Source organism: Lynx rufus, unplaced genomic scaffold, assembly GCF_022079265.1.
Source record: "Lynx rufus isolate CCGP_SWC_20201006 ecotype Redwood Valley unplaced genomic scaffold, mLynRuf1.p SCAF_4, whole genome shotgun sequence".
NCBI lineage: Eukaryota > Metazoa > Chordata > Mammalia > Carnivora > Felidae > Lynx > Lynx rufus.
Window position 1 is genome coordinate 146993944 of NW_025814856.1, and position 10746 is coordinate 147004689.

A 10746-nucleotide genomic window follows, 5' to 3' on the forward strand; every position below is an offset into this window, starting at 1 on the left:
GGCCTTATCTTTATGACCTCACTTAACCTTAATTATCTCTTTTTAAAAATTTATTTATTTATTTATTCTTGAGAGCTCGTGAGCAGGGAAGGGGCAGAGAGAGGGAGAGAGAATCCCAAGCAGGCTCTGCATTGTCAGTGCAAAGCCCTATGTGGGGCTCGAACTCACGAACCTGTGAGATCATGATCTGAGTCGAAATTAAGAGTCCAATGCTTGGGGCGCCGGGGTGACTCAGTCGATAGGGCTTCCGACTTCAGCTCGGGTCATGGTCTCACAGCTTGTGAGTTCAAGCCCTGCATCAGGCTCTGTGCTGACAGCTCGGAGCCTGGAGCCTGCTTTGGATTCTGTGTCTCCCTCTCTCTCTGCCCCTACCCTGCTTGTGCTCTCTCTCTCTCAAATAAATAAACATTAAAAAAAAAAAGAGTCCGACGCTCAACTCATGGAGCCACCCAGATGCCCCTCACCTTAATTGTCTCTTTAAAGCCCTATCTGTGATTATAGTCAAATTGGGGGTTATTCATTTAACGTATGAATTTGGTGGAAGACAATCCAGTCTATAACACATTAGACCCACGTGTGTTAATCTATATATGGTATGTGATACGATACATGGAAAAGACACTGAAAAAAATCAATGAATACCTCAGAGACTTAGATTGTATAGGCGTTAAAATTTAAGGAAAATACAGTGTATACAAATTTCAGGAAAATAAAAAAAAAAGATTAGGGCAGAATGCACCCTATTGATGTAGGGGGTAAATACCATAACCTTTCGTAGAAATAATTTAGGTAAATCTTCCAAAAGCTTAGAAATCCAAGAAGTGTTTGCCGGTTCCTGTCACAGTTACTGAAGTGTATGTCATAATAGGTTGCCAAGGAAATTGTCATACACATGGAGTGAAGTACTTCTCAGTCATCTTCATTCTTTTGAGCATGCTTTATTTCCAAAGCGAGAAGCCATCATGGGAGACCTTTTTTCCTTATTTTGGGAGGTGGATCCTCCTCCCCTACCTTTAAGTTTTCCTATTCCAAGTCAGGATTATGAATGCCAGAAGGATGACTCTTGCGGGGCAATAGGGAGCTTCCTGCTTTGGTATTTTGTCATTATATTGGTCCTGATGTTCTTTTCGCGGGCTTCTGTCTGGGTAGGCTATCCAATTTCATTTTATATAATATGTTGACTGTAGAATAGGGGATTTTCCATAAAATAAATTCACTTTACTTCGATCCAACTACTTTTTAAAAGTTATTTTAAAAATAATGCAATCTCGCTCTAGAGCATCCAAGAATATGGAAAAGGATGAAGAAGAAAATTTAAGCTAACGTAATCCTATTCTCTAGAGATAACCGTTGTTAACATTTTGGAGTATATTCTAGTTTTTTTTTTTCTTTTTCTCTATCTCAATATATTTCTCTCCATTTCTCCTTGATCTTACATTGTTGGCATTGTATTGTACATATTTTCGTATCCTGCTTTTTCAAAACTTAGTATTATATTGTAACACTTCCTCAAATCGTATTCACACAGCAGCACTCCTCATGACTTCATGACTGCATGACTTCTGGTGGTTGCACCAGAACAAATCTGTGATTCTGAGACATTTAGGTTTGCAGTTTGTCCATAGGCTATGTAATGCTGGGATGAACTTCCCTACTGGTGAATGACCTCCACATTCCTTTTGTAGCCACGTAATTCTAATCAAAGATACTAAAGTTGTCGTATTTATAGAAGACGTGTTGTAGGATTTGGGAGTTTGTAGAATGAGGCACTATACTCTCCCGCCAGATAAGATGTAGAAATAAACTAAACAGAACGAAGGTCGCCATTCTAGACTACCTACTAGCAGAAGAAAATACCATCCTCTTAGGAAGGACATAGCCCAAATGTTCAGGACTGTGAATCTCCAATGTATTATGAGTAACCGAGCTCTTATAAATTGCTGACATGGAGTCCTTGCTGGCCATTAATACAGGCTGATGATTAATCAAACCTCCATCATTTGGCATTACAGTCAGAACACTGGGCTGGCAATGGGCAGCTAGACCGAGTGCTGCATCAGCTCTAGAAGGAGAGCAGGAGGGTTGGTCTATCTATGCCAGCTGGATTCCATTATGATAATCAGAGACTCTTCCCCTCACCACCTCTTCCCCCTGAGAAGTTTCATCTAAAGTCTAAATGCTTCTTCAAGTAGATACTTTGCCAAAAGGAGATTTAGAATAGTGATCGCTGATATGTGTCCTAAACTCCCTAGCTAAGTGTATTGAATTTGTCTGGATGGGCCAGAAAAGATACTTTAGAAAATTAACAAAAAATTGAAATTGATTCCTGGCAATTTCCTCATGAAGACCACTTACGAGGTCTAAGCTATTCTTCTCCTTTGCTTGCGTCAGCTCTTTGGAGTCCCAGAGTCCTGAGCTTCAAGGACCTGAAGAGAGCACGTTGTCCTGCCTCCTTTCTGTAGGCGAGTAAGGTATCAGTATCCCTCCTTTTTTTTTTAATTGATAAACCCCAAGGAAATCAAGCGACTTGTCCAATGTCACACAAGTGGTTAGTGACAGAGGAGATACAGACCATGGTTTCCTGCCATATAATTCGTTTGCTTCAAAGCATAGCTGAAATGTTGAATTAAATCTATTCAGTGCTGATTAAAACCTTAATTATCTTAGAGGTTTCGTCTTTCACTTTGTATCCTTATGGCAGTTACAATTGGTTGAACTGCTTCTTCTGAAGGGTCCCAGGTTTGAAATCTGAGAACCATATGAGAGCTAGTCAAGGAGGATGGAATTTTTCTTTCACTTTGAACTTCATTTTCTCTGCTAACCTATGAGCCTTTATTTACAAACCTTGAAGTAATGGTAAAAGTGTGATGGAAATGTGGTGGTAATTATCCTCCACTGCGAGGCACAGGGATTTCCTCTGGATTTGCCACTCTTCAGGATGCATTTACTCTTTTGCTTTCAGAGACTATGAACACTATATTTAGTTTACACATTTGTTTAGTGTTTATTCAGACTGCTGGTGCTGGTATTTTTCCCAACAATGCCAGCCCAAGCTTCTTGTTTTGCATATGTGGAAACTGAGTTTAAGAGGTGTTAAGTGAATCGGAGAAATTGCAGAGTTGTCCCCTGGTAGCCTTAGCCTAGATCTCTCCTCTGTTCTACCCTACTCCTCAGGGCAGGCTCTGCTGCTGTTTTCACTCACGGAGTCACACGCAGATAGTTAATAAAATGCTTTTGATAACCACAGTTCGTATGATCCCACTTAGCTTGATGCAAAATCTTTCTCAGGATTTTGTGATTATATTTTAATGTGACATTAAGTCAAATATAGAGGCTTTCTGTGAAAATGAAATTAACCTAATAAATGTTTTTAAACATTCCCCCTTCCTCGTCCATTACAAAAGTATGCATTATAGAAAACGTAGAAATTATAGAAAAGTGCAAGCAATGAAATAAAAATCACTCCAGATTACATGAAAATAACCAACTACTATAACTTTTAGGCTTATAAACTGCTAATCATTTAATAATTATCTCTATACATATTCAATTTAAAATAAGCCCCCCCCAATCATTTCTAAGAGTGGTTTCTTTTATATATATACGTATATGTATGTATATGTATGTGTATATATATGTACATATATGTATGTATATATGTATTATATATTAAGTATACATTAAAATATATAGTAAATTGAATATATATTATATATAAATTAATATATATTATACTTATAAATATATAATATATAAAAATTTCTATATAATATATAAATTTATAAATATATATTTATATATTATATAAAATATATAAGTTAATATATTAAAATAAATATATATTAAATATACATATATACATACATATATGTACATATATACACATACATATATGTACATATATATTTAATTTAAATCAAAGTTAGTTAACATATAGTGTAATAATGATTTCAGGAATAGAATTTAATGATTCATGACTTACATATAACACCCAGTGCTCATCCCAACAAGTGCCTTCCTTAATGCCCATTGTATCTTTTGTTCAAAAGACTGGTTTCTTAAAAGAAGTTTCCATTCTTAAGGTTTTCAGAGAATGGTTGCCGTAACCCAAAAAGGAGAGAGGCACCTTGTTAAAGATACTTGCCTGCTATTGTAGAGATCAGATATTAAGAAAGGAATGGGCCAAGGGTCCTGGATTGTAGTTATGAGTACCCAAGAACAGCACTTTCTACCCGAAGGAAGTTGGACTTTCTACAAAAATTCATTTTTTTTCCTAACTGGAGACAACTTCAAAAGTTACAAGGAAAACTAACACTCTCTCACTCAAACTCAACCATTGCTAACACTTGTGGACATTGCTTAGTCTTTTTTCATATTTTTAGTGAACTTGTGATCATACTGCATATACAAATTTGCATCTTGATTTTTTTAATTTTATTTTTAATTTTTAAAAATTTACATCCGGGGCGCCTGGGTGGCGCAGTCGGTTAAGCGTCCGACTTCAGCCAGGTCACGATCTCGCGGTCCGTGAGTTCGAGCCCCGCGTCAGGCTCTGGGCTGATGGCTCAGAGCCTGGAGCCTGTTTCCGATTCTGTGTCTCCCTCTCTCTCTGCCCCTCCCCCGTTCATGCTCTGTCTCTCTCTGTCCCAAAAAAAAAAAAAAAAAAAAAAAATTAAAAAAAAAATTTACATCCAAATTAGTTAGCATATAGTGCAACAGTGATTTCAGGAGTAGATTCCTTAGTGCCCCTTCCCCATTTAGCCCATCCCCCCTCCCACAACCCCTCCAGTAACCCTCAGTTTGTTCTCCATATTTATGAGTCTCTTCTGTTTTGTCCTCCTCCGTTTTTATATTATTTTTGTTTCCCTTCCTTTATGTTCATCTGTTTTGTGTCTTGGATTCCTCATATGAGAGAGGTCATATGATTTTTGTCTTTCTCTGACTAATTTCACTTAGCATAATACCCTTCAGTTCCATCCACGTAGTTGCAAATGGTAAGATTTCATTCTTTTTGATTGCCGAGTAATACTCCATTGTGTGTGTGTGTGTGTGTGTGTGTGTGTGTGTGTGTGTGTGTGTATCACATCTTCTTTATCCATTCATCCATCGATGGACATTTGGGCTCTTTCCATACTTTGGCTATTGTTGATAGTGCTGCTATAAACATGGGGGTGCATGTGTCCCTTTGAAACAACACACCTGTATCCCTTGGATAAATGCCTAGTAGTGCAATTGCTGGGTCATAAGGTAGTTCTATTTTTAATTTTTTGAGGAAGCTCCATACTATTTTCCAGAGTGGCTGTACCAGCTTGCATTCCCATGCATCTTGATTTTTAACTTAATATTATAACATGCATTTTCTTATGTTGTGACATGCCTTTATTATAATAGTTTTTACAACTATATATGATGATTGTACCATAGTTTATGTAACCATTGACTCCTTTTGAATTTTGAGTTTTATATTATCTTAATTACATTCTGATTATTTTTGTGCATAGTCTTCTCTCTTTGGGGGATTATTCCCTGGATTATTAGATTCCTAGTGAGAATTATTGTGTGTCAAAAGTGTTACCAGTATTTCTAAAATTTTGATACATTCTGAAAGAGTTGCTTTATATTTATATCTTTTGGCAAAATCACGTTCAGCATCAAAAAATGGGGCACGGATCTGAACAATAGAACAGACTTATTTATGGAATATTGGGCTAGAATATTTGAAATTGGAACTCTTCAAAGAAATCCATATCTTTTTTGTTGCCAGATTCACAGATAATGCGTTATGGTTGCCTTTTGGAGGACAGTTCCTAAAGGATTTAGGAGATATTAAGTTTATGAACTTTGGTAAAGATCTTCAAAGATAATAAAAGGAGACCTGATGAAATGTCCTTTACAAAGTAATTTAAGGGGTGCCGGGGTGGCTCACAGTCTGTTAAGCGTCTGACTTCGGCTCAGGTCATGATCTCACAGTTCACGAGTTCGAGCTGTACTGACAGCTCAGAGCCTGGAGACTGCTTCACATTCTGTGCTCCCTCTCTCTCTGCCCCTTCCCCGCTCACACTGTCTGTCTGTCTGTCTCTTTCAAAAATAAGTAAACATTGAAAAAAATTTTTAAGTAATTTAAAATCAATCCCAGTACCATCAAATCTGTTTTTAAATGATATTTAGGGGCACCTGGGTGGATCAGTCGGTTCAGTATCCGACTCCTGATTTCTGCTTGGGTCATGATCCCAGGTTCAGGGGAATCAACACTGAGCACAGAGCCTGTTTGAGATTCTTTCCCTCCCTCTGTCCCTGCCCCTCTCCCCCACTCAAGCTCTCTCTCTCTCTCTCAAAAAAAAAAAAAGATGTTTAAATAACATGTCTTTACAGTGTGAATACAGGAAAACTTTATAACCTACAGATCCTTATCAGTATTATTTTCTCTCAAGTCTTTGTTCCATTTGGTTTGGTTCAAAACACATTGGCAGATTCGGCATCAAAGACTGATCTTCAGTGGGCAGCAGATGGATCACTGTAATGGAAACTCAGTAAGAATTTATTGAATCGGGGGCGCCTGGGTGGCTCAGTCGGTTAAGCATCCGACTTCAGCTCAGGTCATGATCTCACGGTCCGTGAGTTCGAGCCCCACATCGGGCTCTAGGCTGATGGCTCAGAGCCTGGAGCCTGCTTCGGATTCTGTGTCTCCCTCTCTCTCTGCCCCTCCCCCATTCATGCTCTGTCTCTCTCTGTCTCAAAAATAAATAAAAACGTTAAAAAAAATTAAAAAAAAAAGAATTTATGGAATCGTACTGAATGTTTAAAATTAGACATTGTCCAAGAGTCTAGGGCAGTAGTGGACTTTTTTTTTAATTTTTAATGTTTATTTATTATTATTGAGAGACAGAGAGAGACAGAGCATGGGCAGGGGAGGGGCAGAGAGAGGGGGAGAGACACAGAATCTGAAGTGGGGTCCAGGCTCTGAGCCGTCAGCACAGAGCCCGTCGCGGGGCTCGAACTCACAAACCATGAGATCATGACCTGCGCTGAAGTCGGACGCTTAACCGACTGAGCCTTCCAGGTGCCCCTAGGGCAGCAGTGTTTTACAAGTAAATGTAAGCGAAAACCAACCAACTGAGATTGCTATTACTAATCTGTATTTCTGAAACAGATGTCAGAGAAGAAAAAGGATGAAGACAGTGGGACCAGCACCTCGGTCAGTAAAGGTGAGCGTGGGTACATATTTGGTATTGGACTGTGATGAGAGAAATGTGTGCTGAATGTGGAAAGCAAAGTACAGAGGAGAACAGCCCAGAATGGCTATAGGGCCTCCCCAGACCTGTGGTGGCCCCTTGCGGGAGCTCCTTGCTTTAGCCCAGGACAGTTTACCTGCTTTTGCAGAGCCGCTAGAGTCTATAAATAAATTACTGGTAGGTAGAGTTCAAGCTCTCGCTTCATTCCTCAACATTCTCCCTTCACATAGCCTTTATTATTCGGGTTGCTACAGCATTGTGAGCTTTGTATGACATCTTTTTAATTTTTTTTTAACATTTATTTATTTTTGAGACAGAGAGAGACAGAGCATGAACGGGGGAGGGGCAGAGAGAGAGGGAGACACAGAATCCGAAACAGGCTCCAGGCTCCGAGCTGTCAGCCCAGAGCCCGATGTGGGGCTCGAACTCACGGACCGTGAGATCATGACCTGAGCCGAAGTCGGACACCCAACCGACTGAGCCACCCAGGCGCCCCATGTATGACATCTTTTTAAATAACCTATAAGCTGTGGTGTGCTGTTAAGTGTTTTAACAACTGGCTCCCCAAAAATGTGGATGTGTGTCTATGTGGGGTTTTTTAAATGTCGCTGACATGAAGGATGTATGTCGCACAATTTACAAGTAACAAAACATGTAATACACTTTATAGTAAATTCCATATAGATTGCCAGTTGTAGCTAAATGCTTTCCTTGATTTTTGCCAGATCCTTGCATCCTTGGCCGGCCTGTGGCTGCAATGGACGAACAAGTGTAGCTCCAAAATGAATGTTCTTTTCCTTTAAGTTAAGGAGTAAGATGAAAGAAACAAGATATATGTTAGAACTTAACCTGGTTGTCAATGATGTGACTTCTTTGCTGAATTGGATAATAGTTTTAGAATACTCTGGAAGCATATTTCCCTTGTTTTTGGGTGCTATTCACAATGTGGTAGCTACAGGATGACACTTTTTTTTTTTAAGTTTATTTATTTATTTTGAGAGAGAGAGTGCACACATGTGTGAGCAGAGGAGGGACAGAGAGAGAACCCCAAGCAGGTTCCATGCCCAGCGCAGAGCCCAACATGGGGCTCAATCCCATGACCCGGGAGATCATCACCTGCCACAACCAAGAGTCGGACACGCAACCAATGAGCCACTCAGGCACCCCATGACACTTTTATTTTTTATTTTATTTCATTTTTTTAAAAGTTTACTTATTTGAGAGAGAGGGAGGGGGACAGGGAGAGGAGAGAGAGAATCCCAAGCAGGCCCTGCACTGTCAGTGAGGACCCCAATGCAGGACTTGAATTCAAGAACCAGAGATTATGACCTGAGCTGAAGTCAAGAGCCACCCAGGCGCCCTGCCCATGACACTTTTAAATGTAACCTACGTTAGTAACCTGTTTTTCATCACTTTAAGCCTAGACAATCCACAAAACCATAAACCGAGACCTGATTTTTAGTGCTTGTTGATTTCTACGCCATCCATCAAAACTGATTTCAAATTACCAGTGTGATGTTACAGGGGAGAGATGCAGAGTAGCACATGATTACGTGGTATTTCCAACCAGATAGGACAGAAATAGCTTTAAGAGCATACCTCATAATAAAATGTAATAAAATAATTAGGAAGTGATTAGTTTTGAATATTTATCACATTTATGTAACCTAAATTGATTTAATGGTGAGTTTGTATAATTTCATTTTTACTAATGGCTGTGTTTTAACAGCTATCTTATTAAACTCCTGAAAGCTTAACAATCTGTTTTTGCCAGCCAGCTGGGCAAAAGACAACTCCATCACACTCACTGTGTAGAGAAAAGATCCTTTTTAGTTTCCCGCTACCCAAATCACATTCACATACATACTGGAATCTTTAAGACTTCAAGGCAAGGTTAAAAAGGGTCCTTCTCGGGGCGCCTGGGTGGCTCAGTCGGTTACGCGGCCGACTTCGGCTCAGGTCACGATCTCGCGGTCCGTGAGTTCGAGCCCCGCGTCGGGCTCTGTGCTGACCGCTCAGAGCCTGGAGCCTGTTATGGATTCTGTGTCTCCCTCTCTCTCTGACCCTCCCCCGTTCGTGCTCTGTCTCTCTCTGTCTCAAAAATAAATAAACGTTAAAAAAAAAAAAAGGGAGGGGCGCCTGGGTGGCGCAGTCGGTTAAGCGTCCGACTTCAGCCAGGTCACGATCTCGCGGTCCGTGAGTTCGAGCCCCGCGTCGGGCTCTGGGCTGATGGCTCAGAGCCTGGAGCCTGTTTCCGATTCTGTGTCTCCCTCTCTCTCTGCCCCTCCCCCATTCATGCTCTGTCTCTCTCTGTCCCAAAAATAAATAAAAAAAAAAACGTTGAAAAAAAAAAAAAAAATTTTTTTTAAAAAAAAAAAAAAAAAAAAAAAGGGTCCTTCTCTGGAAAGGCTTAGAGACCTTTCCCTTGGTCTTATATCAGGGGCCCACAAAACTTCAAAAGCAGTGTGTCAAGCATCCATTTGACCCTCCTGGTCTTTAGGAGATTTGGTGTAGTACAAGTCGTACAGATGCAGGGAGACGCCAACACTTGCAAGTGAGTGGAGAAAAGTGGTGGCTTGGCAAATGGCAACTGAGAGTGAGTCCACACGTGCCATAGGCTTCCTTAGGGAATATGAAGTTCCGGTGACCAATAATATGCCTAACATATTCATCTGTTTCCTTGGCTGTTAGCGAGCAAAGATGCTTCCTTTAAGTGGCAAAGCAAAGATGGTGACTGGGCCTCTTTACAAATGATGAAAAAACCAAAGCAGAGCCAACTCACCCCTGTAACTGACTCTGAAGTGACTTTGGTCAACGCCTCTCTGGAACAAAAACGAGCCAGGCGCCATTCTCAATTCAGCCGGGTGAATCAGACCCAACGTGATAGTGATACTACCGAGTGTGACGGTGAAGAATCTAACTCGGGAGCCTCTTCGTGGAAGGAGAGTGAAAGTGAACATCACCCATCACCAGCTAGTATTCAGAAGAGGAAAATAGCTCAGAGGCAAAGGAATGCGGGAAGCTACCAAACCAGGGAAAGGCCCTGCCTCCACTGCAAAGCCATGAGAACCAGTGAGTGGTTGACACGCCATTTCCTTCAAAACACTTCAGGAACAACCCACACGAAGGCAGATATTCAAGAGGAAAATCGTGTACCTGACATTAGCACAAAGTACAGCAAAATTTGAATTTTATCAAGTCCTTACCTTACGCAAAGCCAAATGAAAGAGATGAATAAAACACAAAAAAATCACCAGAGCTCTAGGTGAGGAGGCTTTTACACTAGAGTCTCTCTACTAACAACAAAAACATACTTGGAACCCAAGAGGTAAAATTTCTGATAATCCCTTGTCCAAAAACAGGCCAGTGAATTTGTTTATGGCACCGTTACAACATCAAAGATCTGTATCTCCTATGGGTTTTTTTTATTCAAAAGAGCAGAAGACATATTTTATTCCTTGCGTATTTGTATTTTGTTTATGTCTGTACTACAAATAAGGAAGCTCTTTGAAAA

The 10746-nt window shown here is 40.2% G+C and overlaps 1 protein-coding gene across 1 annotated transcript; it reads left to right on the forward strand.

The window, feature by feature from the left end:
• The first annotated feature begins 962 nt into the window (after window positions 1–962).
• SSMEM1 (serine rich single-pass membrane protein 1) lies at window positions 963–10420 on the forward strand. The gene is made up of 3 exons (XM_047095116.1): window positions 963–1145; window positions 7151–7205; window positions 9924–10420. The coding sequence occupies exons 1-3, from the start codon at window positions 963–965 to the stop codon at window positions 10418–10420; spliced, it is 735 nt and encodes a 244-aa protein (XP_046951072.1).
• Window positions 10421–10746: the final 326 nt, after the last annotated feature.